General features: G+C 45.7%; 9 protein-coding genes across 9 annotated transcripts; 5 read left to right on the top strand and 4 right to left on the bottom strand.

Moving 5' to 3' along the window:
• Positions 1–464: 464 nt before the first annotated feature.
• Positions 465–722, top strand: N7483_012822 (uncharacterized protein; the record flags this gene model as incomplete). The annotated part of the gene is made up of 1 exon (XM_057096249.1): positions 465–722. The coding sequence occupies one exon, from the start codon at positions 465–467 to the stop codon at positions 720–722; it is 258 nt and encodes an 85-aa protein (XP_056942220.1).
• Positions 723–5,608: 4,886 nt separating this feature from the next.
• Positions 5,609–5,829, bottom strand: N7483_012821 (uncharacterized protein; the record flags this gene model as incomplete). The annotated part of the gene is made up of 2 exons (XM_057096248.1): positions 5,609–5,775; positions 5,811–5,829. 2 exons carry the CDS (start codon positions 5,827–5,829, stop codon positions 5,609–5,611), a joined length of 186 nt encoding a protein of 61 aa, XP_056942219.1.
• Positions 5,830–10,210: 4,381 nt separating this feature from the next.
• On the top strand, positions 10,211–10,891 carry N7483_012820 (uncharacterized protein; the record flags this gene model as incomplete). Its single annotated transcript, XM_057096247.1, has 1 exon — positions 10,211–10,891. The coding sequence occupies one exon, from the start codon at positions 10,211–10,213 to the stop codon at positions 10,889–10,891; it is 681 nt and encodes a 226-aa protein (XP_056942218.1).
• Positions 10,892–13,544: 2,653 nt separating this feature from the next.
• On the bottom strand, positions 13,545–14,965 carry N7483_012819 (uncharacterized protein; the record flags this gene model as incomplete). Its single annotated transcript, XM_057096246.1, has 5 exons — positions 13,545–13,915; positions 13,977–14,340; positions 14,404–14,694; positions 14,749–14,865; positions 14,936–14,965. The coding sequence occupies 5 exons, from the start codon at positions 14,963–14,965 to the stop codon at positions 13,545–13,547; spliced, it is 1,173 nt and encodes a 390-aa protein (XP_056942217.1).
• Positions 14,966–15,375: 410 nt separating this feature from the next.
• Positions 15,376–16,950, top strand: N7483_012818 (uncharacterized protein; the record flags this gene model as incomplete). Its single annotated transcript, XM_057096245.1, has 5 exons — positions 15,376–15,567; positions 15,618–15,876; positions 15,927–16,666; positions 16,715–16,875; positions 16,920–16,950. 5 exons carry the CDS (start codon positions 15,376–15,378, stop codon positions 16,948–16,950), a joined length of 1,383 nt encoding a protein of 460 aa, XP_056942216.1.
• Positions 16,951–17,558: 608 nt separating this feature from the next.
• N7483_012817 (uncharacterized protein) lies at positions 17,559–18,696 on the top strand (the record flags this gene model as incomplete). Its single annotated transcript, XM_057096244.1, has 3 exons — positions 17,559–18,071; positions 18,120–18,345; positions 18,398–18,696. The coding sequence occupies 3 exons, from the start codon at positions 17,559–17,561 to the stop codon at positions 18,694–18,696; spliced, it is 1,038 nt and encodes a 345-aa protein (XP_056942215.1).
• A 424-nt stretch (positions 18,697–19,120) lies between these two features.
• On the bottom strand, positions 19,121–20,338 carry N7483_012816 (alpha/beta hydrolase; the record flags this gene model as incomplete). Its single annotated transcript, XM_057096243.1, has 4 exons — positions 19,121–19,191; positions 19,254–19,911; positions 19,983–19,990; positions 20,044–20,338. The coding sequence occupies 4 exons, from the start codon at positions 20,336–20,338 to the stop codon at positions 19,121–19,123; spliced, it is 1,032 nt and encodes a 343-aa protein (XP_056942214.1).
• A 309-nt stretch (positions 20,339–20,647) lies between these two features.
• Positions 20,648–21,924, top strand: N7483_012815 (FAD-dependent oxidoreductase; the record flags this gene model as incomplete). The annotated part of the gene is made up of 2 exons (XM_057096242.1): positions 20,648–21,632; positions 21,683–21,924. The coding sequence occupies 2 exons, from the start codon at positions 20,648–20,650 to the stop codon at positions 21,922–21,924; spliced, it is 1,227 nt and encodes a 408-aa protein (XP_056942213.1).
• Positions 21,925–22,228: 304 nt separating this feature from the next.
• On the bottom strand, positions 22,229–24,050 carry N7483_012814 (glycoside hydrolase family 72 protein; the record flags this gene model as incomplete). Its single annotated transcript, XM_057096241.1, has 5 exons — positions 22,229–22,935; positions 23,004–23,732; positions 23,788–23,813; positions 23,870–23,907; positions 23,976–24,050. The coding sequence occupies 5 exons, from the start codon at positions 24,048–24,050 to the stop codon at positions 22,229–22,231; spliced, it is 1,575 nt and encodes a 524-aa protein (XP_056942212.1).
• Between the last annotated feature and the right edge of the window lie 3,730 nt (positions 24,051–27,780).

Here is a 27,780-nt window from a genome sequence, read left to right as displayed (position 1 = left end):
TGACACTCCCACATCCTGCAATTCCGAGAGAGCCCTACCACGCACGCGCAAGAAGCCACGATGGTAACTCTCCAAACCGTTTGGACACAGAGTCAAGACCTCCTTGATCAACTGCGCGCTGAAACTGCCGAGTCTTCCCCAGTTCCCAATGTTCCTTTGACATAAGGACTCATCTACGGGCCCTTCCGGCGGCGCCACACTGGAGGCTTGCCTCCGCTCAAAATTACGAGCCGCGTTTGAGAGACCTCTCTAGAGCCTCAAATGTAACCCATCCCTTCAGGCTCAAAGCTCATATTGGCGCCTGGCTCTCACCTCTCATCCCGGTGTCGCCCTGACTTTATCGACCTCAAGATTGACCGCCCAAAAGCAACTGACAGTAAATGCTCCCCAGGGCTGCCTGCAGACTACAAATGCAAGCTCCTTCCCGCTCAAAAAGGCCTTCCCTCCTCGTCAATTCAGCTTAAATGGCTCGCAATCTTCCACTATGGCTGCGGGTACCCGTGTTGATGTCTCCTTACGGCGTCGCGCTAGAAGATCCTGGATTATCCAATCGCCCAAAGACTACTGACTGGGTTACTTACCGGGTAACTGGCTCGGAGGAAACACGCCCCCGGATCTTCCTCCACAATATCAATGTGAGATTTCTCCAACTTCCAACTTTTGCTCTTCTCATCACCCTGGCCCAGCCCAAACGTATCTACGCGCCGGGCTCCGGCCCATGAGAGGGAACTATTCAACACCCTTATCAAGCTAAGTATTGTAATGATCAGATGCTCGGTCGGGATCTCAAAAAGGAGCTCTTGGAAGAGCAAGTCAATGATCTTGCAATGCAAGCTCAAGGCCTTGTGGCCAAAATGGAGGCCCTTCTGCTAGGCGAGGAGGTCGACCCTTGCAGCCTAAATTGGAGACTGCCACCGCGGCACCGCATTCAAATTTTGCGGATAATATGTACCTTATTGATGGCGCCGTTGTGAGTACTCACGGCTACTTTTGGTAGGTACGTCGTATACCTTGGTGATGGCGATACATTCACAGGGCCTTACAGCGCCAACCATAATTTGGCGAGCTGTCCATTGATCCAAGCCTTCGATGAATGAGGGAAGAAAGAGGGTAACTACTGAAGCGATGTATACGTTGTACAGAAGAATTCATAAGAAGAGAATTTAGAAAGTAGGTAATATGAGATGTAAGGGCGGAGATCGATCATTTGACTCCCATGGTAGCTATCAGTTAAATAGATTTATTTAGTGTGCAAGCTCCTTGAATCATGACAGTAGTAGTAAAGTAGCTGATATCTAATATGATTGAGTGATGGGCTGGTCAAATGTTGCCTGTGACTGAAAATTTAAGTAAAAAACACGTTTGTCTGATTCTCTCCTCTCTCTTCCTCTCCCCAATCGCACCCGGTCACCCTCATCTCTGCCTCGCTTTTCTCCTTCTTTTCAGAAGAACCAAAATAAATAATCCTCACTTTAATGGCGCGCCATGGGGCCAAATCTCAGCCTTTCCTGTAAGTCGCGACCGTTGAAATGCCTGCACATTAACCGTTGTCCATGTAGGTGTGACATTGTATTTTTGCCTGGTAGCTTCTGATCTGATGAAACGCCATCATTCCATTGCGCCACCCTCTTCACTCACCATGACGCGTCAAGCCATCAGCATATGAGACTGTCACCGCTCGGTTACCTTGAAATCCAGAAACTGGGAAACAGAATCCCTCATCGGACATGAACACGCTTAAGCCACCTGACCCTCTACCATGGATTGAGTCTTTTGCCATTGGAAAAGCAAAATCAAGCCATCTTCAAAAAGCTTCACCAACCAACCTCCCTTGTCGATTCTCCTGTCTCATTTTGCTTCGAATCTCTCACTTTCTTCCCCTTCCTCCGATCGCCTTGTGCTTTCTCATATGGCTCGATTTATCTCACGCTGGCGTCACTTCTTCTGATCAGGGCTTTCATCTGTTACCAGGCTTATAATGGCACACCACGATAATTAAACTCCCCGTGCACATACTATTTGGCTACCTGCAGATGACTCATTCTACGAGGGGTTTGGGATAATATCGCTGATGAGTCTAGTGTCAATATTGTCGTGGCCCGAATCACATTCGTGCAAACTGCCGAAGACTTTTTTGCATGCAGGAGTTTTGCCGCAACTTGCCAACTCCCAGCCGGGCACCGTGGTAATGAACCCCCGTAGGCTGATGTATTTCTTGATAGCCTCTAGCTTATATTGGTGATAGGGCAATGTACCACCCTGGTACCTGGTCTTTATTCCTGAGGAGCGCAGTGGTATGTCCCTTTACACCTTAAATCTAGTTGTATATCTAACTTTGCAATAGGTGCTGTCGCCTCCGCTCGTCGTCGGGTGAGTACTCCCCATTCCTCCATCTTTCAGTCCATGTCCATGTAGATGTGCCCTTGTGCAGCCTTGATTTGATGTCGGCCACCCTTGAGGAGACTTTAAAATGGCTATAATATAGACTTCAGCCTGGAGACCCACCCTCGACCTATCCGTCACCTGTCACTTATCAACACCTTCAGGCCCCGAGTTTCTTTAAAAGAGGCCTTATTTCATATCCCGAGACCTCTGGCCTCTTTTGACGTCCTTGGGTTGGCTGTTAATGCTGGTTCCAGTTTCTCTTTGCACCCTCCTTCGGGGGCTGATTTATCAGGGCTGCACTCTGTTATAAGGCCTGGACCTAAGGACTTTATAATCGGTTTCGATACATGGACAAAGACTACCTTATCCTGAATTGCTCCTGAACAAAATGCTGATCTGACCCCTATAGTTTTGTCAATTTTGTCAAAGTCCGACCCATTTTCAGCCCTTTTGCGATAGCATCCGAACAGTTCAGCTGCAGTTGGAAGGCCGGATGGCACTGCTCCATCCAGATCAACCAAGTGGATATATCTGGCCTTGAAGGAGAGGATGTTAGATTTTCTCATTTGTTACCTTGAAACCGTGATTCTTCTTTGTTTCGATAGTCTTTTGGCTTCATATTACTGTAGTCCTGGCTCTTCTAGATTGTAGTCGTTCTTCCGGCAACTCGGAGCCCTTCCATATCAAATCTGAGTTCCCCTGGGCCAAGTTCAGTACTAGCAGGCATTTATAATAGTAGGCCGGTAAGAGGAGTGAAATCTTGTCTGGGGTTGTCAATCCTACTATGTATAGTATCAGCTAGCTTTTCCCTTCTCAGTCACTTGCATGAGCTACCAGCCCTGGAGTAATTCTATACATACTACGTAGACCTCGGGACGAGTAGACTATTAATACTCAACCTGCAGTTGTGCCACCATCCGTGCTTTCACTATCTGTCATCTGTCAGTGATCAATCCTGATAGGAGGTCAAAACAAGCTCAACTCAAGCTTGAGATAAGCCCGAGGTAAGCTGGAAGTGAACTTCAGTTGAACTTTGGAATGGTTCTTAGACTTACTGTGAGAAATAGTTGTATGGAATTGTGCCTCTGTTAACAATATCAGAGAGTCATTACATGCTAGGTCTTCTTCTATCTAAATGCCTGGTCTACACTATGATAACGTTCAAAGGCCACATGGAAGTATGATTAGGTTACTAGCGGTAGCTTTGGCCAAGCATTATCATAGGTTTTAACCTTTTTGATAGAGAAATTGACGTGGAGGAGTAACCAGGCCGGGCATGGGGCGCAGGGCCAGTGCCCCATGCTGGTCTATCGATTATCATTATATTATTCAACCATTATCAATCCTCCAGAGATATATACTTACAGGCAGCACCAGCAGCAGGGCGGGGCACCACAAATGGCACTGTTAAGGCCACCTCAGGTCAGAGGGAGGACGAGAGAGGGGTTCACTTAAAACCTGGCGAGGAGGTCACCCCTCCCTCCACCACCTTCACCACCCGGGTTGTTCATGGTGGTTTTTTGAGAAAAAAAAATGAAAGAAGGGTTTTGAGGGGAGGCGGGGATGCGGTGGGGCGGGGCGCAAAATCAGAAAAAAAGAAACGCAGCATTGACCTTTGTTAGGTTGAGGAAGAAAGGAGAGAGAGAGGAGAAGAAGAAAAGGAGGGTTTTCTTTACCTTGAGAGAGACGACCTAGGCAGCCACCTCCATATTCACTTACTTTGATGCTGACTATACAATCAAGTATACCTTCAATTATAATTTAAAGTTGACCACTTGGTCTGAATTTTGTGGAGTTTTGCATGTGGAGAATCCAGGATACCAGTTGACAGGGTGGGTAACCACAGCGCTTCCCAGCCATCCTGTCTTCAAACACACACCGCAGCTGGGCCATCATCCTTGTGCTCAATATCTGTCATCAGTCAGCCACCAATCCCAATAAGAGGTCAAATAAAGCTCAAATCAAGCTTGAGGTAAGTTCAAGGTGAGCTTTGGTTGAGCTTTTGAATACTTCGTGGGCTTACACAAAAAGGCAGTGAGAAAAAAAATGAAATTTTAACACGGCTACCACGGTCGGTGTTATGATTGCTTTGGGTGGCCTGCTTAAAAGAGCAAACACTACATCCACCATATAAAAAAACCCTCTTGGATGAACATTGCCACATCAGTCACAGATCAGAGCTCAAGTGTCTTCTCTCCCCTGGTCATGTTTCACCAAATGCTGTAACAATAGTTTGAAACGGATGTATAAAATCTTCCCCATATTTCCCTATCCATGCCCAGGTGGTCTCTGTCATAATCTAACCTTATAAATGGACCGGAACCTTGAAAGTCCCCAGACTTCTGTAGTTAAGCTCCACTTGAAAACCGCCTGGCCGAGACCTTGATTCAACGTGGAAGCACGCGGGTTTTGATGTGCTTTCCAGATTCATCTCATCGCGGTCCACGAGTGCTCTCCATGCTACGACCTAAAAACGAGTAAAATTAATGAACGCTCTCAGCTGCCTTCAAACTAAAACTCAAATGTGCAATCTTCGAAGCGTCTTACCTCTACATAACTTCCAAGGTCGAACTTTTCAATGTTTCCCTCACTTTCACACCGGTCCAGCTACAAACAATCGAAGTATACATATTTCTAACATAGAACGTGCACTGGATCTGAAATTGCAACCTTGGAAAAAGTTCCAAGATTCAATTCCATATATCGGCTTGCACAGGCAACATTTGAATGATCAAACCAGGTTGAGTGGATACTCCCTGACGTTTCATATATATGGACTTGAACATGGATTCAGATTGCTATTTATACTTCAACAGGAGTCCACTATACCCAATATGCACAGCCTTCATGAATGTTGGAAGGAATCCGGTTTACACATGAGAAATTATTATCCTACTCTACATCCAGATGTCCATAAGCCCATGGACTTTACTCTAGAACCTTGGAATTCGCACTGGAGGAAGTCTTCAGAAAAGAGATTGAGATAAGATTGAAATGAGAAGAATCAAAGATCCCGATAAGAGGTCAAATCAAGCTCAAGTGGAGCCTAACATAAGCTTAAGGTTTGGAATCCCTCTTGGGCTTACCGATAGGCGCTGGTGCGGGAACTTGTGGCTCTGTTAAGAATATGAGTGGACCATTCTATGCTGGGTGTTCTACTCTAATACTCAGTCTTAACTATGATAACGCTCACGTGGCACATAGTCACATGGGTTGGTTATCACTAGTAGCTTGGACCAGACATCTTCATAGAATTTGTATGGATAGAGATGAACTTACCCATAGGGGCTGGGGGCCCAGTGGCAGCTACCGGGGTGGGAGTAGTAACCGGGGCAGAGGCACTGGCAGGGATTTTTGCAGCGATGGACGCACCATGGGCGGTGGAAGCATCTGTAAAATAAATGTTAGTCAAGCTATATATCAACAAACCTCCGTTGATGTCATTTTATTGAAATTCTTCAGCAAGCCTCCACTTGTTGTTCACCAGGTGAAAATCAAGCAAGGGGTTTTGATATAACTCACAACAGCTGAAATGGGGGTAACCTACCTGGCTGAAAAGCTAGCTGAGCTCTGGCCGCCTCATCAGCAACAACTGCATGAGACGCCCGTAGCTCCCAATGCGATGGTTCTCTAAACGTATGCACGCCACCCTAATCAATATATCAGCATCCAAATCGATCAAGAAGGAAAAAAAGGAAATCCATTACAGTTTGAGCATGGGATCCATCATGGTCACGAGTTTCGCTCTGAGCTGCTCGCCCAGCTAGTGCCAATGCCACACGCTTTAAGTGACACTAGAAACGCGTATGTCCTGGCTCGTTGCAGTAAGAGCAAACCTGCTCCCGTTAGCTAAATCCGTTCAGCACAGTGCATCACAATCCATGTCTCTGGTACCAAAGGTGTATCAGATATCAACTCCTTTCAAAGTACATGTATGTGCTCTTGATTGTGAGGAATAAAGTCGTAAGCCTGATAAACAGGCGCTAACTGTAGACAAAGTAAGACAATGGAAGCCAGAGAGACAGTAGAGGCCAGAGAGATAATGGAAGCCGCTGGTAGATGATAAAGGATAAGTGTCAGAAGGAAGTCAAAGTAAACTGAGATTAGTTAGACTTCATATATCAAATGACGCAGTCCTTGGGCTGCTACATTGGCAGAGGCTGAAACGTTTGGAAGCGTAATACGGCACCGAAAAGTCTCCTGACTCGGGGTAGTGCATGGAAAAGTAGACTTTGAATCTCTGAGGCTTTGTTTGATGATGCAGATGACTGTTGTAGTTCTCATATGTTGATGGCTTGTTGTGTCTCAACAACCAAAATGCTGAGAGGCTCATCGCAGGTTCTTATCGAAGAGGTTGGAAATCAGATCTCACATAATGGCATACCTATATAGACATGACATGTTAGCATGAGGGTTCAAATGATTTCACTTACACGGGGAGGAGATTTCCCTCCACCTCCATCTCTGCTGCTACCCTCACCAAAGGAGTTATCCAAATTCTCCATTTTCCTCTCTTCTTTATCAAAAGGAGAACTAAAATGGATGAAGGTAGAGTGTAGAAGGATGAAGAGCGTGAAGGTAGGTAGATGTGAAGGCAGGTAGGCATATAAGGTATATAAGAAGGTGGGTAGAAAGGTCACCTCTAAAAGGTTGAATAGAGAAAGAGAGAGAGATGAAGAAAGGGAAGAAGAAGTGGAAGAGGATGAGGTTTTTATAGCTGAAGGCACATGAACTAGGTTCAATATTTACAGACTTCTGTAGTGACTCATTTCCTCAACTATGGTACCTTGCACTATGCCAGTTGGGATGAAAAAGCCCTGTAACTGAGCTAAGCCGCTTAAGTAAAATCACTTTGCTTTATATTCTCGATAGCTCAGCACCAATATGAGAAGTCCCAACACATAGAGCATAGTGAGCCTACACATTTTGATTCTACTCTCTCATCAATGCCTTCTGAAAGGTAATCAGCTTTCATTTCTCTTTGGACCTGACGCTAATCTGAGAAATTCATTGCTTTGACAGAGAAGGAAACTGAGTGTACACTCACCTGGGGCACCGCAAGAGCCAAGAGGATTTTTGATCTCTATGACGCTCTGGGGAAACTACTCTCAAAGCGAGAAGAAGAAGTCGGTGGTGAAAGAGGTATCTATGGGAAGATCTAAACTCACATTGAAATCTAGAAAGCACTCACAATCCCGGCCCTTGACGCAATCTTCACAGCTTCACAATTACCCTCCATGTCAAAAAGTTGCCTAATGAGGATATTTTAATCAGCCCAAATCTTTCTTGCATCCTTTAAAGAAAAAGGTTTTCTGAATTCCAAACGGAGTATGCCAGTTGGGCCAGGATGTCTTTATCCTCATCATCATCAGTATCGAGCCAGTACTAGGATGCAGTACGCCCCATTTCTACCTTGCTCCTTGATGTCATTCATAAAAAAGCGCAAACGCAGTCGTGGCTCCGACCTAATCAGCCATGCTCAAACCCATACCAGCAGCATAAACAATGCTAGGGATAGTAGCAGCAATAATCGAAACTTCATCACTGGGGGCGAGGATATCAGGAAATTTGATGGCCCCCGCCTAACAATAAGGCCAATAGAATCAGAGAAGCTAGAGCTTCATGTCTACTGCAGTATCATCAAACAGGCCTCTTTCCCTGATGCCCAAACTAAAAACTGGAAGGAAGCTCGGAACAAATTTCTGTACCCGGCCATACCCTCATTTCCTTCCAAGGGTCGATACTTATACACTCTGGTAAATCTTCCTGTATACGCGAGATGGCAAATATGGCCATGTGCATCAAAAAACTGACTGAGCCAGCGGATAAGAAGTCTGCTGGCCATTTCAAACGCTCTGCCTCAAGACTATGAATCCAAAATATTTCCTCTCCGTCATCTTTTTCCCTCCGTTTAACCTGGAAACACATATCGTTGTTTTGATGTCTTCCCTCAGTTCTATTCTGGCTTATCATGAATTGTCTGATCTCATCAATGTTAGAATTCACTATCCACGCTTCGAGACTCCTGTTAGCAATGAACACACTGCCTCCAATGCATCAACACAACCTATTCTACCTCCAACTTACTTTTCTATTCAACGTGGTCCGGCCTGAGAGATCCGACAGGAACGAACCACTTGCTTCATCTTCTACTCGCTCCCGTTATCTCTCCCCATTTAACCAGACACATATACTCTCCATCTCCTTCAAGTTAGTTTTAGTACCTCATCCGAGTCCGAAATATATCTGCATCGGCTACTATTCAATTGTTCAGCCAGTTGACCTTGGGCGTTAATGCCACTAGCAATGAATCAGACACAGACTGCTCCAAGTCACAGCAACCAACTGGGCAGTACTTTTATCCATATTTATCTGTATTATAATGTGATAGTTGCATATAATGTAGAAAGATAGATCTCATTACGTCAGCATGATAAGAGAGTTCGGTTTTCCCCGGACCCCGCACTTTGTTGGAGGAATTGGATGACTCTGATTGGTGGATGCTTATCGCTTCGGAAGCCAAATGTAGAGATTAGGAAAGAGCTCTGGCATCCCGTCGCTTAACACTCCTTCCCCAATTCCTCCAAGGCTATTACTACCAAAGTGACAGAATATGGATGTCGCTGGCCGAGTCTGTGCGCGCTGCGCACATATCGTGAGTCTTTATCACCTCGAGACATGTTTGAATCGAAGCTCACTCAGATAGAAACAACGATGTGACGGGGAACTACCGTGTTCCCGCTGCAGGCGTATGTGTTCCCCGGTAAGCTTGATGCGGATATCAGTGGCTCACTCCAATTGCAGGGCTAGGCCACGTTTGTAGGCCGAGGGTACCGGTAGAAATGGGAGATAGTTCATCGGAAGCAACGGGGTTGCGGAGACCGCGAGCATCCCGATCACGAAGTGGGTGTCTATCATGCAAAGCAAGGTACATCAAGACCCGCAATTGATCGAAGTGGATCATCTCTGACGACTGTGCATCAATCGATAGAAAGAAAAAGTGTGACGAGAGGGAACCTCGGTGCTTTGATTGCTCTCGCTTGAATCTAGTTTGTCAATACCCATCGAAGAAGACCCCCTCGAGCAAGAGTCTATCGAACAAGAGTCTATCGGAAGCAAGCATCACAAATTCACCGGAAGCATACGCGACGGAATCCCCGATAATCTATCCTATCGATGATTCCGACGGATATCAGTTATCACTAAGCCCGATTACCCCTGAGAATGACGAAGAGTTTCTCGCATCGCTTTTCCCTCATCCGTTTCCGAAGCCATGTATCCGAACACACCTCAATTCCTCCCTCATCTCCGCAAATCCACATCTTCATTGTGACGAAGATCGTTCACTGTTTAATCACTTTATCCATACCGTCGCGCGAGCGCTATCTCGGTCCAATGATCCCGATACGAATCCTTTCTTGGTGTCTCTATTACCATTGGCTGAAACTTCTAATACTGTGACTAGTGTGCTATTAAGTCTCAGTGGGTGTCACTGGAAGAGGGTCTACCCCAGCATCTGGGGGCGTGCACTGAAAAGACAAGGCCAAGGTTAGATCTCCACAGTATCCTGGCCGGGCCAAGCTAATACTGTCTAGCATTATCGCAAGTAAATCATCTGCTTACTCAATCTGATCAAAGATCTGTCTTTGAGGCCTGTGCTACAGTTCTTCTTCTCTGTTTGACGGAGCTATTCGACGGGACATCCCGATCGTGGAAATGGCACTTGAAAGCTGCTAGCGCGATTCTGAAGTCTCCCACATTCCAGTCCCTCACTTCCTCCAGCGAGTGGGTCTTTTGCATAAGCCTGTTTCACTACCTTGATTCCATGTCTACAATATCACGTTGCAAGCCTCCTCTCTTACATAATGGGGATGGCATGACCGAGTTGATCACAAATTACAAACGAAGCAGTATCCCAGGTCTGGAGGAGGGGAAATCCACTAATGCAATATACGGGCTCTCACCAGTTCTGTTTGATTACCTCGGCATGGTCAATATTTTAGCTAACCACCGCAGCAAACGGGTGGATGAACTTTCCGAACTCGGTTTTCGAGCTGCAGCATCACATGTGGCGACGAGGATTGACGACTGGCGATTGGAAAGGATGGCTAGTGAGGATGCAGAAATTGAATCCGCCACCACAGCATTTGAATGGGCGATTCGACTGCGACTGCACCAGGTTGTAGACGGTTATAACCCACTTGATGAATTTGCGGAGAAGGCCGTTACAACAATTCTTGACGAGACAATGAAAGTTGCATACGCTAGTCGACTGGAAGGCTGTCTTCTTTTCCCGCTTGTCATAGCTGGATCATCCACGGTGGACATGGACAGACGCATGGAAGTGAAGGAAAGGCTGATGGTCATGGAGAATACTCTGGGATTCAATCATATTCACCACTGCTTGCAGCTAGTATCTAATGTCTGGGAGAGAGCCACCTGTTCATCAGACATGAACTGGGCAGCAGTCCGTTATAGCCAGTTTCCGGGAGTGGTTTTTATATGATTGGTAGTGCCTCATATAGCCGAGTGCCTCGTCCTTCCAATGAAAATTTTTCTTTCAACCCATCAAACCAGTTTACGTCTATTGATCCATCTCCGAAGGATTCAAAGTGGCCCATGTGAAATTTTTCAAACGGTACGAACTGGGTGATGGTTCTCCATTTGAGACTACCCATAGGCCACTCCAAAACAGCATTGATTATGAGAGAGTCGAATTCTTCTTGGGGAAAATGAAAGGTGAGACTTGCAGTATTGCTTCGGGTGACTAGATATACTCTTTGCTGGAATCTCGCTACTTTATCCCTCTAATTGTGATTGACCAGCCCCTAGAAAACACGCATATTGTTAACGTAATTCCCGGTCTCGCCGTACACCCCATCAATAATCGCGTCCATCTACCTACCTACCTACTTCAAACATCTGCCATGCCACCAATTCGCTCTGGATCTCGGCAAAGATTAGCCAATCAAGAGGGAAAGATCTTATTGGCCTTGAAAAATTTAAAAAATCACCGTATCACCTCTCTCCGCACAGCAGCGAAGCTCTATAACATACCCCATACAACGCTAGCCGACCGCGTAAATGGCGTACAAGCACGCGTTGATCAACGCCTATCTAGCTACAAATTGACTCAGCTTGAAGACGATTCGCTTACTGAATGGATTATCTCTATGGATACCCGTGGAGCTGCGCCTAGGCCAGCTACTGTACGAGAAATGGCCAATATTCTACTAGCTGCACGCGGAAGCCACCCCCCACCTACAGTCGGCAAGAATTGGCCATCAACCTTTATAAACCGACGTGAAGAGATTCGGACACGTTTTTCTAGGCGATACGACTACCAACGTGCCCTAAACGAAGACCCTAAATCGATTCAAGCATGGTTTACAACTGTGCAACAAGTTATTGATAAGAATGGGATCCAACCTGAAGATATCTATAACTTTGATGAGACAGGCTTTGCAATGGGTCTTATTTCAGCACAGAAGGTTGTAACACGACAAGAATACCACGGTCGGCGATCTATTTTACAACCTGGAAACCGTGAATGGGTAACGGCAATTGAAGCTATCTGTGCAGATGGCTATCCATTACCACCATGTGTGATTTTTAAGGCAAAGGTTGCTATTGCTAGCTGATTTGATAATATTCCAAAAGATTGGCGATTCGAGGTCTCAGCTAATGGCTGGACTACTGATGAGATTGGTTTACGATGGCTAGAAAAGCTATTTATCCCATCAACAAATTCACGTGTCCGTGGTCGATTTCGGTTGTTAATTCTTGATGACCATGGTAGCCATCTTACACCTCAATTTGACCGAATCTGCTCAGAGAATAATATTATCCCACTCTGCATGCCACCACGCTCATCACATCTTTTTCAACCATTAGATGTTGGTTGTTTTGCTGTATTAAAACGTACATATGGTCGTTTTATAAGCGACCTTGCACGTACAGGCTATAACCATATCGACAAGCTTGATTTCTTAGCTGATTTCCAACGTGCGCGTGTTGAGGCTTTTTAGCTACTGGTTTAGTACCAATTAACGCTGAAAGAGTTCTTTCTAAATTGAATATTTCTCTTCGAACACCTACACCACCAGGTAGCCGACCAAGCAGCAGATCTAGTCAATTTACACCCAAAACACCTAGAACTGTGGTTCAGCTACAGAAGCAAGCTTCAATGCTGAAAAATCTTCTAAAACAGCGATCGAATAGCCCTCCAAGCCCGTCGAAATTGATGCTAGATCAAATCATCAAGGGACACTGTATATCGCTACACAACACTGCGCTACTAGCACAAGAAAACGCCAATTTACGTGCTACAAATGAGAAGAAACGACAGAAGCGCAGTCAATCAGCTAGGCAGATACCCTGTGAAGAGAGTTTGACTGTTGAAGAAGGCCTACAGCTACTTATGCAGGTGGACTTGCCTGTTGAAGCACCTATGGTCGAATCACACACCCAGATTGAACTACCTGTTCAGCCGAATCAGCCAGCCCCTAGGGCTCAGCCTAGGTGTAGTGGATGTCGAGAGGTTGGACATAAGATCTATGTATGTAAAAATCGTATTTATAACTGAATTTATTCGTGTTGGGTTGAAATATTTGAATTTAAAAAATTCTAGTGGGGTAGGGTGTACGGCGAGACCGGGAATTCCGTTACTGATGCAAAGCATGGTAAGTTCCAAGGGCGCAGCGCGATTTATTATAGGATTCATATTAGTAGGATAATGATCCCCACATAGGACCAATTTTTACTCTCCTAGGGCTATCTTGGTTGGCAATCTGAGCGGGACGTCATTGCTCAAACGAACAACCCAACCTCCTTGGAAGATCAATAAGACTTGGTGTTTTTACTTACTATCCATTTAAACCAAAATGTGACTATATTTCTATTAACCTTGGAAGTGACAGATCAGAGACTCAAAACGCCTTATTCAAATGTTTCTGGCAATAAGTGAGTTCGTTTCCAGGTCCCATTCCTTGGATATACAACTCACGGCCACGTTGAGACGCACGTTTGCACTATTCAACGATGATCTCAAATACATAATCTCTGGATCTTCCAAGAAACCTGGATTCGAAAACAGGACTGCTATGAAATTTCCGCTATAACATTGGATTTCTACATTTCAAATGGTTTCCAAGCACTGGCTAAGCCTCTATCTTGAGTTTCTCCAGGTGTTCTTCCATTTTATACCCACACACCTCCTCGATGGTCAATTTTCCTGGCCTATCAGAGGAAGAGCTCCAACCAATACGTTCGTTAAGATCCTCTCGAGCTCGGAAGCTGGCCTCTTGTATTTGAGTAGCCCGTGGCTTGCGCAGTCTCTCATACAGTTCCAGCCCTTCCCCGACTCCATAGTCGTTACGGAAGTTCTTATTAAAAATAAGACCGACAGCTCCTGCATCTTCAAACGCCATGCATGACCCCTGGGATTGGTCGGGCATCATAGGATGCGCTGCATCTCCCAGAAGACACACTTTGCCTTTCACCCAGTAGGGATATGGATCATGTCGATACACTGGGAGTTTTTCGACGTGTCAGTAACATCTAATTTTCACGGTTTCAATGGCTTAACTTACATCTCCAAACTTTAATATCTTCTGCATTCAGCATGAGTTTCTTCATTCTTGGATCCAAGTCTATGAATGTCTCTACTAGCTGCTCGGGGGTCGTACTCGAGGCCCATGCGTTTTCTCCAGCATCTGATCCGAGTCTCTTGGATGTGGGGAAGAAACAATAGCAAGAAACAACCTCCCCATTAGAACAAGGACTCATCACTATTTTATCGATTCCAAACCCACCCCAGTACTCGATTGCCTCGTTGGAGATATAATCTTCCAGATCCAGAGAGCGAAGTTTGTCCGCTCCGATAATGCATCGATAGGCACAGGAGCTGGACATCGCAAAGTTGGGTGTTATTCCAATAAGCTCCCTTGTGAGGGACTGGCGCGTATGAGTTATTAGTTTTCATGCTTCACGCAACAATGGAATGTGAGGCATGCTTACCCGAATCCCATCGGCAGCCACGATCAAATCGGCAGTGGTCTGAGATCCATTTTCAAACCGGATCACGCCTTCTTCTGCATTGACTTCAACAGCCTTGTGATTCACCTTTAGAGTAACTGCAGGTCCCTCTCCTTCCTCTTCAGTTGCAGATTTCAGTAACTGATTGTGAATATCAATGCGGTGGAAGTTATAGTATGGAGTGTTAAACTTTGACTTATAATCGCCAAGGGGATAAGTCTTTTGAACATCCCCTGATGACCAGTCATGCATGATCAACTGTTTCAGAATTACCTAGCATGATCTCAGCTTCGTTCTTACTCAACTCAACAAGTCTTTTATACTTACTGGCTTTGCCGCGCTCACATCCACGCCCCATTGCTCTAGAAAGCGACTGCCATTGCTCGCTGCACTCAGTGACGCGCCAACCTCTCCAGCAAAATCATATCGTTCATACACAGTGACCTGATGTCCCTGTCGACGCAAGGCCACTGCAGCAGAAAGCCCCCCCAAGGCCAGCGCCGATGATGGCCACCTGAAGGGGAGAGTCCATACGAGAGGGCATTCTGGATTAATAGCACCGTGATTTGAAGTATCTGTGTCAAAGAGCTCGTTACTGAAAGCATATGAATCATTTCATCTGTATATATACCCTCTGTCATGAAGCATCATATGCTCTTCATCCGCCCCTTATCGCTTATCAGAACCTTGGAATATGCGACGGCGTAAACGGCTCCATTTCCACGCGCATTGACCTCGACGTATCTATCCGACGGCTGCATTAGCGTTTCCACTGCCGATCAATGCCTGTTTTTAATTTGTCTATCATTATCGGAAGACTAATGGATTCCGGGGAAAGGAGATACTTCACACTATACCTGGATCAGTCTCGTATCAGTGCCAATACCCCTTGCTGGCTTTAAAAATTGGCCACTGCCAGGGATGACTTCTCAATTTTTTATCTGATGATTCAAAATGTCTAATAATTCCGACACTATGAAGGAGAAGGATCTCGAGATGAAAGATGCTGTTCTCGACTATGGACTCGGCAGTGTCGGCACTGTCCAGGCAAATGACAAGCAATTGATTCGCAAGGTCGACAGATGGATTTTGCCCATTATGTTCCTTGTTTATTTCCTACAGATGCTTGACAAGATCTCAATTAATGTATTTGTCCCAGTTCCACAAGGTGAAAAGACTAGACTAACAAGATTTAGTACGCGAATGTGATGGGACTCCAGTCTGACCTGGAGATGAAAGGCAACGATTTTTCTTGGCTTGCAACAGCTTTCTTCATAGCATATGCCATTGCAGAGATGCCCCAGGGAGCTCTCCTACAACGGTTTCCAGTTACCAAGGTGTTGGGGGTCAACGTTTTCTGCTGGGGAATTTTTCTTTGTTGTTCCTCGGCAACACAGAATTTCGCGGGCATGCTTTCATTGCGTATCTTGCTTGGATTCATGGAAGCAGTTGTTGGTGCGTCTGCTGAAATGCTTTTTGGTCTACTTTTGCTCATATTATAATAGCCCCTTCTCTTACCCTCTATACCAGCGCATATTACAAGCGCGACGAAATGACTCCTCGATTTGGTTTTTGGTACTGCGGACTAGGTGCTGGTCAAATCTTCGGAGGGTTGATCTCTTTTGCCGCGCAGCATGCTTCTGCGAATCTATCATTCGGTGGCTGGCGTATCATGTTTGTTGTGATTGGTGCAGTTAACATCTTGGTGTCTCTCCTCGTTCTGTTTGTGTTGCCGGAGACGCCTGAACAGGCCAAATTTCTCAGTGAGCCAGAGAAGCGGCGCTTGGCTGAGAGATTGAAAGAGGATCAAGCTGGTGTTGGTGCAAAGGTCTTCCGCTGGCGATCTGTTCTGGAGGCCTTTGGAGATCTGCAGACGTGGTTACTCGTTCTCCTGACCATTCTAATCACAATCCCAAGTGGAGTGATCACTACATTCTCATCAATTCTGATTTCAGGATTCGGATATGACGACAAACACAGTGCCTTATTGAATATGCCCTCTGGTGTTGTGAGTATTACAGCCACCATGGTCTGTACGTATGCAATTTCCAAAGGCTTCTCCCGTTGGCTCGCCATTGACCTCCTGCTTATCCCGACATTACTCGGATCATGCTTGATGTGCTTTCTACCGACTTCAAACAAGGGCGGATGTCTAGCTGGAATCTATCTGGTGAATACTACGGTCGCTCCACTTGCTCTCATCTACGCTTGGACCGGAGCGAATTTCAAGGGATACACAATGAAGGTATGTTCAATCTATCAGCAATGATTCCACATAATCTGACAATAATAGGTGGCTGGAACGACAATAATCTCCGCTGGCTTCAGTATTGCCAATATTATCGGCCCTCAGACATTTCAATCAAAGGACGCTCCCTATTACACTCCAGCTAAGATCACGCTAGTTTCAGTGAACGCAGCTGCGATATTCGTCTCGACTGCATTGCGGATCATGTATGGAAGACGCAATTCCACAGCTGATAGACTGGTAACTCCAGCGAGAAGTTCTATGGAGGCACACGTAGCTAGTAAATCAGGGGCGGAGGATTCTCAGGCTCAGGATCCACATTTTCGTTATGTATACTGATCTAGGAAATGGTCTGGTTGTTAGTTCGTGTATAGCTTGCAAGAAATAGTTTATGTCGAATATTTTATAAATCAATTTATGGATGTAACCATGGTCGTATTCAAAAGCTTGAAGTCATAAGCCGCGGTTCAAATTCGCAGGCGCGGCGCTGCAACAGGGAAATTGGGACAGGTTACTATAGTACGCACTCACTGGCAGTGCTTGACTAGCAAACTCCATCCAATGGACATATTATACCATTCAAGTTCCGAGATTACAGCTTGGCTCAACTTAAAAGCGCTCATACATCCATGCCCAGATATTCATTTATCTTCAATTATCCTCGGTCGCTCAAATGTTTTAGTGGAGATCCGTTTCGGAGAGACCGCAAATACTCTCTATCCGACGGCGGGACCCCGGCGCGTCCCGACGTAGGGCCAAATCAGAGGTTTTCTGATATAAGAATAGTAAAACATCGATTTTCCTCTCTTCTAGTTTTGATCGAGCGACCTGTTAACAGCATCGTATTTTGAACTTGAAGTTTCCATCTATCTGTTCTTCACTAAACCAAATGGCACCCATCGACCCTGGATCCTTGATCCTCATCACAGGTGGAAATGGATTCATCGGAGCTCACTGTATTGCGAATCTTTTGCAATCCAATTTTCATGTTCGAGCAACTGTTCGCTCTGCTGAAAAGGCAGAGTTGACCCGAAAAGCACTGAGTGCGGCAGGTATTCAGAACCTTTCAAATCTAGAGCTGAGTGTCCTGCCAGATCCGACTCACGTCGATTCCTTGGTTAAAGTTCTGAATGGTTGTCAGGCTATCCTTCATCTGGCTTCTTCATTCAGCTACGATGCTGCACCGGGTGAGTTTGAAGAAAGCTTAATGATTCCTGCTTTCCGTGGAACTCAGGCTATCTGCGAAGCGGCTCAGAAACAGTCTTCCATTCGTCGCTTGATCGTTATGTCAAGTTTTGCCAGCGTTTATAACGCGGATATGGGACTTCAACCGGGTCGGGTTTATACTGAGAATGATTGGAGTCCTTTGACTTATGAAGATGGTGTTAATGCGCCAGCTGTGGTAAGTCGGCTCTTCTGTTTGTCTCTGAGATTTCTAATCTGTAAACAGCCCATCGCCTACCGCGCATCAAAGGTCGTCGCAGAACGTGCTGCGTGGGATTTCGTGCGAGATAATTCTGTTCAGTATCAGCTGGTCACACTTTGTCCCGGCATGGTGTTCGGCAAGATGATTCATCCTATTTCATCGCTGTCCCAGTTGAATGCCAGCAATCAAATCGTTTGGCAAGTTCTGAATGCTGGGAGGGATGGTGAAATTTCCCCTTCGAAAGCGCCTGGTATGATGTTTCCCTCGACTCATTGATCTAAAAATTCTAATCTTCATAATAGTATGGGTTGATGTGGAAGACCTTGCTGAGGTTTGTCGCAAGGCACTCGTTTTCGAGACATCGGAACATGAGCGTTTCCTAGTAACGAGCTCAGCTTATGATACACAGGAGATTAGTGATATTGTCCGCGATGAACTGCCTACAACACATCGAGCACCGCTAGGAGAGCCAGGGAAGCGACTTGCGGATACACATTACTCTTGCGACTCTAGTAAAGTGAACAGGTTACTTGGAGTAGAGTTTCGAGATTTGAGGGACTCTATTGTTCCACTGGCCCAGCAGCTATATTCCATGGAGTGATAAGACGATTATTCTAGATTTTCTAGAGCCATTTTGTCATCTAGACTTTCAATCGACTAGCCTTTACATTCAGGTTCTACCTCAATGCTCTTCTCTACTCTACATTAGGATGGAAATTTGCAATAAAACATCATATTCCCTAGTACATTGCTTCAAGTTACAATTTCTTAGTGTCCTCAATTTCATTCATTCGACCGCGGTCGTACAGAGACATCTACCACTGAGAATACTACAAGTTCGAATCCTGAATACTTCCGCATCCCAGTTTCCCACGGGACAATGAACACGTTCAAGTTACCCAGAGGTCAATTGATCGTACATTTTAAACAGTGAAATTGAACTCTAAATTCCAGCACTATACATCTTGAGAACACAGTTTCAAACAATTTGTAATTTCTTTGAACAATCTAACATTCCTCCCATATTAATCGGCATGTAAGGTCGTTTTAATATGGCTCGCTGTCATATCAATAAACTCTCTCGCTTGCCACAAGGCTAGACCAAAGTCAGCTTCACATTACACCGATGGAGAGAACTAATATTTGAAGAGCACTTACATTGATCCATATGCATAAACGGATGCGGAACCCCCGCGAATCGCTTTTGAATGACCTCATTGCCTCCCTCAATGAGCTTCCGTGCATAAGCCTCTCCCTCATCACGCAAAGGATCACAACCAGCAGTGTAGATGACAGTCTTAGGCAAGTTTGTAAAATCTGGAGCTTGAAGAGCATTCGCATACCACTTCACAGCCGCGATCTGAGCTTCCCGAACAGGGCCTTCCGATGCAAGACTTTGCCATTTCAGGTTATCAAACCATTTCAACCGTCCCCAGTTCAGTGTAGGCGCGTGCTCCATTTCTTGCATGGATGGCCAAGGCGAATCAGCGGCCTTGTTATATTGCGAAATATCATCGATCGTCGGTGTGCCAACTGCGACTAGTCGGAGAGGAATACCCGCGTCTCGAGCTAGATGTGCGCAAATGAGCGCAATGTTCCCACCTGCGGAAACGCCTCCTACTGAGATTCGGGTTGGGTCGATCTGGAACTCGGTTGCGCCTTTGTTGGAGATGTATTGGAGCGCTGCGAAGGAGTCTTGGATTCCGATTGGGAATGCATACTCAGGTACCAGCCTGTAGGCCATATCGATCACCACCACGTTTGCTTTCACGGCTATGTGTTTGCAGATGTGCGATTCGGTGTCTAAGTCGCCGAGCTATCATCTCTGTTAGCCTTTACATTTTCAAGTCGCCTCTTCCGAGGTCAGGTGAGGGGTTAAACACGTACTCCCCAGCCTACACGAAGAATGTCAGCTTCTATCAAATAAAAATTGTTATTTTATGCTCACCTCCACCGTGGAAATCTAGATGAACCGGCCATGGTCCTGGAGAGTCAGGCTCATAGACTCGAATCGGGATCAGATCGCCGTTATGAGCGGGCAATTCGCTGTCATAGATCCGTGCACAGTCAGGAGCGGGCCCGGTTCCGTACGAATACAAAACAGAATATTTGCTTCTCAGCACAGAGAGATCAATTGGTCCGGCAGGGGTATTGGCGACATGTTCATTATAGAGCTTGACAAAGGTCGGATCCAAGTAAGGTAAAACATCGGGATGAATTGGGTTGAGTGCTTCGTGCGACATGATGAGTGTATTGGAGATAATAGAAGAAAAGGAACAGAGCAGAACGGAAGGTTTAGAGAGGCATTATCACGAGTTCATCCCACCAACTCACTTTATATCGAAAATATTACGTCGTTCAGATCATCCGTCGCATTCAACTAGCCGACGTCGGCAACCTTGGAACTTGGAAGACAACAGACGCGGATAAGCCCCGCACGGTTATCTATGCGACGGTGGGTCCAGATACGATGAGAATAGTGACACGAGAAACACAAAAGGCGTCGGTGATGACACGTTGAGCTTTTGGATAATGTCAATCAATCATCAATCATGGGTTCTGCTAGTGTATCAATTGTTGATCCTGTAGTCATTGTGGGAGCTGGCATTGTCGGCCTCACAATCGGACAAGCTCTGAAGAAACAGAAAATCCCCTTTGAAATCTACGAGCGTGATGCAACTCCCACTGCGCGTGGACAGGGCTGGGCTATTACCTTGCACTGGGCATTGGAGTACATGGTTCAGATTCTACCACCAGAGACCCTCGCGCGGATTGAGTCAACTCAAGTGGATCCAGGTGTGGCACGAGAAGATAATGGCAATTTCATGTTCATTAATCTCGAGAATGGAGAACCGAAATGGAAAATTCCGCCGAGTGTACGATGGCGTGTCAATCGTGAGAAAATGCGCTTGGCTTTGCTGGAAGGAATTGAAGAGCATGTGCATTGGGATCGACAGGTCGTCGGTGTTGATATCTTGGAGAATGGCGCACAGTTGGTTTTCGCGGATCAATCGATAGCGAAAGGAAAACTTATTGTCGGGGTTGATGGGAGTCGATCAATCATTCGCCAGGTGCTCCGACCGGATGCGTATCTCAATACCCCAGTTGGAGTCAACTTCACCGGAGTCGCGGTAGATCTGACACCAGAACAAGTTAAACCGCTAAGAGATATGGATCCCCTTCTATTTCAAGGATGCCATCCTCCCACCGGAGCTTTCTTTTGGTACTCAACGCTGGAGACACCACAAGTGAATGGAACTGCAGATACATCTGCAGAACGTTATCGAGCTCAGATCTGCATGTCATGGCCTGTCCGAGGCCCGGAAGATCAAGTCGCCTCAACAAACGAGGAGAGATTGGCGAATATGAAACGACGGGCGCAAGGGTTTGTTCCGTTCCTGAAACAGGCGGTGGATGATATCCCTGCTGGGACCGCAGTGACGGAGATTAAACTAGCGGACTGGGAATGTCTTCCTTGGGATAATCTTCAGGGAAGGATTACCCTGGCTGGGGATTCATCACATGCAATGACCATGTGTAAGTCGAAACGCCACTTCCGTCCTTTGATTTGATGCTGACTGAATTAGATCGTGGGGAAGCGGCAAATCATGGCCTGCTGGATGCATTCCACCTGGTCGAGGCCATCGCAAAAATATACTCGGGCGACGCAACACCCCAACTGGCAATCGATTTGTTTGAACAAGAAATGAGAACGCGCACTAGTCGAGCTGTATGTCTCAGTCGAACAGCTTGCTTGGATGCACACGATTGGAGTCGATTGGATGAAACGTCTGCCATTTTAACTAAGAGAGCGATCGAGGGAAAGTGATCTAAGTGTTTGAATAAGAAATATAAAACAGTTGAATATATACCTATCATCGACCCAATAAGAAATACAAGAGTCCGGTCTGATCAATGGTTCATTATAAGGAAAAAAATCGGATCATGACCATGATGAAATAAGTCGCCAAATCAAATTTGCTACACGTATTAGACGGAAAAGGAAAATTTCAAGTGACTGAGTTGAATACCTAAGCTATTCGTTTGACATGAACTCAGTCACATAGTAAGCAAATAAAACAAGACACGAAAAGAAGACTACCGTACAGTAGTTTTGATGAATTTCCAACCGTTTACAAAAGAATCATGCCAACACCGGTCATGAGAGCAATGCTAGCGTAGGCAGCGATCTGGAAAGATCCGAAAGCAACGCTAGAGTGAACAGTGACAGCACCGCTGCTGGAAGAACCAGTACCGGTGGAGCTGGAGCCAGAGCTGGAGTCAGCGGTGGCTGTGGCCTCGGTGGTGACAGTGCCGGTACCAGCGGTACCAGCCTCCTTGATCTGGACGGAGCAGGTACCGGTGGCAGAGGTAGTGGCCTTGGTGGAAGCGGATCCACCGAAGCTACAGGCGGTGGCGGACTCACCCTGCTCACTGTAGTACTTGTTCAGGGCGAAAGCGAGCTGGTCGGTAACACCACACATGCTGTAGGCACCGTACACACCAGTGGTACCGTTGGCATCCAGACCAGAGCAGTCGGTGTAACTACAGACAACTCCAAGAAGCTTGCCGAGCTTGGTGTCAGAGAGAGTGCTCTTGGGGACACAGGCAGAGGCATCGTAGATACAGGTGCAGAGCTCCTCATCAGCGGCAGGAGGAAGGGGAGAAGAGGCAGCCTCCCAGTCGGAGTCCTCGGTAGGGCAAGTCTGCAGAACGGTGTTGGTGGGAGTGTAGGAAGCCTTGTTGGTACTGGAAGGGGAGGCAGTAGCAATCTCGTTGGAGTAGTAGGTGAAGTCGGTCAGCTTGCTAACACTGGTGCTGTCAATGACGGAGACAAGACCTATGAGAATAGTCAGTATTAAGTTTTTCGCTAGCAGTCTCTTATATCAAAAGACATATAACACTTACCATAGTCGTTGGTGGTCTCGAAGTACATGTAGACAATACCACCGGACCAGACCTTGGCCATAGCATCACCGTAGAGGGCCTTGACCTCAGTGAAAGTACGGGGAGAGATCGAGTTGCAACCGTACTCAGCGAAGAAGACGGGAACAGTGTAGTTGGCGAACTCCGCGGTACGGGCCTCGTAACCAGACTGCTCGTAGGTGGAGTTACCGCACCAAGAGTAGATGTTGTAACCGTAGAAATCAACAGTGTCGTCACTGTCACCGCAGTCCATGTAGTCACCGAGGGCAACACGGATATCAGAAACATCGGCAGTGGCGTATCCAACACCCATGGAACGGTAACCCTGGTCCTTGATGTAGGCCTTCATGTCACGAACAGCGGCCTTGGCGAAAGCGGTACCATCAGTGGTGGAGGGGGAGTTGGCGATCTCATTGCCTGCAAAGAAACCAATAGTGTTGTTGTACTGGGAGAGCTCGTCAATGACGCTAGTATAGCGGTCGTACAGGGCGACATCCCAGGCAGGGTCGTCACGGTTAATAGCCTCAGTAGTGCTGGAAAGATCGGAGACGACGTAGATGCCGGCATCGGCCAGCAGAGACATACACTCGCTGTGGTCAGCAGTGGCGTTGATGTAGTATGTACGGATCACATTAGTGCGCAACTCCTGCATAATAGGAACATCACGCTTGCAAGTGGTGGCATCAGCGAGGGGATCCTCAGTTTGAGAGTCTATATATGAATTAATTTATGCTGCATATTCGAGTCTGATAGTAAGATAACCAACATTGGTAGGCAACACCACGCATAAAGCTATTAATTTAGTTAGCAGACGGAACCGGCAAGGTTGGATATCGAATTGGACATACAATTGTGTGTCGTTGCTGGAGTAGAAGAACTTGGAGCCCTTTTACCATCCCAAAGTCGTCAGTTCTGAACACTATCTCAAACTATCTTTCATGTGGCTTTTTTTACCTTGATCTCAATGGGGTCCAGCCAAGCCGAAGCAGCCCCGATCATGGTCGCCAGCGACAACAGAGAAGTCTTCATGGCGAAATAAGTACGGCTCTAATACCGTGTGAAATATAATATAGCGAATGGATAGGAAGATATGCCTCCTTTGGTCGGATTAACGAAAGACTGCTAAAGAGCAAAAGAAAAAAAGAAGAGGCGAAAAGAAGATGGAGGAATGATGGAATGAATGTCAAGAAAAGAGAGAAGTACCCTCTGGCTTCGTCCCCATTTGACCCTTAATACCCTGAGGCGTCCATTTGATCAACATGATTTGTCCTTTGCCCCTGACCCCTAATGGGGGACGCGTACAACAGCCCCAATTTACATCCACCGAGCTAATGTCCGGGGCGCCTGGACTTTCATTCAGAAATTGGATGCTATGTTGGCTCCCGGATGTCAACTTTTCCCGGGAAGATGATATGGACCGCGTCAACCAACGTTAGGGCTACGCTTTAGGTAGACTAAATCGGTTCACTAAGCCCGAGCGTGATCTATTAACCAATCATTTCGGATCCACTAACTAAAAAAGAACTTGGCTTCTGCAGTCTAGCACTCATTAGTGCGCCACGAGACGAGACTAAGCATCCACTAGGGCCATAGGAACCGATCAATTTCATTCCCACGAGGTCCACGATGGTGTTCAAAAAAAGCCAAGAGTTTAACGTGGGTAGCCTGTCTATACAAATAGACTGACGATCTGAAGTTGATCTGAGACCTCATAAATAAAATTCCGTCATTTTGATATAGCCTTGTTCGGTTGGATAAGTTCTTAAAGGAATTTATTTTTATTTCACTCAATGGGGGGAAATGAGAAGAAAATATCGAAGCTGACGTGGTAGTGGGGCCTTTTGCTTCGGATGGCGTATACAGTGCGTGTCCCTCAAACCACACAATCCACTTTAGTTCATTTGCCCCCCCGATTTTTCCTAATTTGCTCTTGAAATGTTGGTTAAATTGTTTTTTTCTTTCTTTTATTCAAGAGAATATACGTAGATGTCTAAATATAAAGTAAGGGACTCGTGAACCAGTTGCGTTTGCCTTATGGGAAGTCTAGTATCAAAGTTTTTGAATTCGTGGATTGCATGAACTAGAAGATAAGTACCCGACTAAACAAGTGGATTCATAAGAAAAATAACAATTGGGAGATCGGATAACCGGATTCCATGTAAATTGACTTCAATATTCAATTGAATAAATTCAAAAAAATCAATAAATTCGACTTCCTCGGAGTTAATCTGCTTAGTCACTCTCGATCTATTTTTCCCTTTAAAGTATCACCCGGTTGATCATGATCAGTGCTGCCTAGGATATGGGTTTGTTTTTTTCTGCACAATTCCAATATTTGGTGCTTAAAGGGGTGAACTTTGAGTAAAATGAGGTTTCTGTAGAGTTCATTTTGCTTCTTGTGTGCCCTTTGCAGAGGACGACACGTAGTACTAGAGGATTAATTCGATATGGGAGTGCATGCAGTGAGTAGAGGATTGCGAACTAACCCTAGCAGCAAATGAATGGCAGCGCATAAAAATTCATCACCAATCTTGGCACCAGATTTTAGCTCGATTAAGCACGGAATATCATGCTCGTCATGCTGGGCTGAGAGAGAATGCCAAGGCGCGATGATCTGAGGGTTCCGCTCAGTTGTGGATTCATCGTTTTGGTGCACTGTCGAAGCGCTAATGCGAATCGAACTACTTTATTTCAAGTTTCAAGTATTGTGATTTGGGCTTCACTCGTTTATCACCTGGCAGTACGGAGGTCGGTCCGGAAAGTTCTCGCCAGAAATTATAATTTCTTTTTCTCACACTAGGCTATATACAGTAAATATTGAAATATATCGCGTAATCAAGATGTATATAAAACGGAAATATATAGTACTGAAATATAATAACAGCTTGAAACAGTAAATATTCACATATCTTCCCATATATCGCTGTCGCTGTCGCTGTCGCTGTCGCTGTCGTTGCCGCTGCCGCTGTTATAGGCGTTATCACCTAACCCGCTAGGGGCTACTTCACCTAATTTATCACGCCCCTCACCGTATTCGTTGCCCCCTTCTAGTCTAATGACTTGCTGTATATGCCATGGTATACGTTCAATCCAAGCTTGAATTTGCGCCTGTGGTAGATCACGCCACGCAGCCTCCCATACTTTAATCCCTTCTTTACGCGATTTAGGTGCTCCTTTTCGCGTAGTGTATCTCTTCATCCAAGGCCATGCAGGTTCAATCATATTTAGATCAGGCGAATTTCCAGGCCAGATCATTCGTTGGACCCCCATTATATCAAATATTCGCTGTTGGTAGTGATGTGAATGGGCTGGTGCTTTATCCTCTTGAACTATTGTTTTCGTTCGAATTCGAGCACATTCTTGGGCGAATGGAAGTAGTTTTGGGGCTAAAATCACGGTGTTGTATCGGTACCAATCGATTCCACCTTTCGAATTGCGTGCAAGCTTTCCATTCTTCTGAGTCCATCTCCACTGAGGTTGTCTTCCAGGCTTATTGCGTAGCCCTAATCGCTGTATACCTGAATTAAGCTCCCATTCTGCACGCATAATAGGCTCTAATTCAGTATTCCATTCGGCGATTTGGTGTTCTGCTTCACGCTTTTGGGCTGTAGTTTCAGGTACCCAACAATGACAGGGGCCCTTCTGATCATAAGAAAAAGCACCCCAAAACATGAACTCAGAGGCCCCCTTCCAACGTTCTCGAATACAGCTTCGGACGAACCGCTCACTAGAAGTACGCCATACACGATATCCACCCCGACGGTGTAATAAAACAACCGCAGTTTCATCAGTCCAAATCACATTCTTCCAGTCTTCTATAGTCCAATGGGCGTGTTTTAAACACCATTCAAGACGTTGTTTTTTCTGCTCAGCGGCAAGCCCAGGCTTACGTGTAGGCTTTGTTTTTCGTAGGCCAATTTTTCGTAGTACATGCCAAACTGTTGTTTTTGATATATTAATCCCTAATTATAGAAGAAATATTAGAGGAAATAACATATCAAGTAACATATGAGATAACATATCAAATAACACACCAAGTAACACATCAAATATTATACTAAATAACATATTAAATAACACACTAAATAAAATATCAAATCTTAGAATAACTAACCTGATTCACTGCGTAGCTCTGCAGCTAGCTGTTCACATGTTTTCTCACGCCCATAGCGGTCTACACGGATTTTCGCCCCAAGTGTGGTTTTAAGCTCATCTGTTTGCTTAGATGGACGCCCAGAACGTGCTTTATCAGCTAACATTTCATCTGATATATTGAATGGTCGCTGATTCGGCTGAAAACCTCGTTCGAGTGCACGGTTCCATATGTCTCCTATAGTACGCCGTGGAATATTCATAAATTCACTGATCTCCTTAGGGGCATGTCCTTGGGCCCTTAGGTATACAATGACAGCACGTTGCGCAATATTGGTCTTCATTGTAGCTGTATAGGTGGGACAAAAGTGTAGCTGTGTAGGTGGGATAAAAGTGTGAAGGGGTGTACGGACTGTAGGCGGGGTAAAAGATAAAGATCTACGTGTCCACGGGTGTTATAAGCAATATTTAGCCTAGTACGTAACACGGCAATACATCCAATATACAGCAGGCTATACACCTGACATACAGGGCCGGTAATATATCAAGAAAAAGAAATTATAATTTCTGGCGAGAACTTTCCGGACCGACCTCCGTAACGAGTTAGAATTATATGTATAGTTGAAAATCAAGTACTTCTACTAGTATTGCCCGGGCAATGTATGTA

This window comes from Penicillium malachiteum, assembly GCF_028827825.1.
Source record: "Penicillium malachiteum strain IBT 17515 chromosome Unknown utg000005l:1.0-9002435.0:326005.0-9005861.0, whole genome shotgun sequence".
NCBI classification, from domain to species: Eukaryota; Fungi; Ascomycota; class Eurotiomycetes; order Eurotiales; family Aspergillaceae; genus Penicillium; species Penicillium malachiteum.
This window is presented reverse-complemented; position numbering and strand designations above follow the sequence as displayed.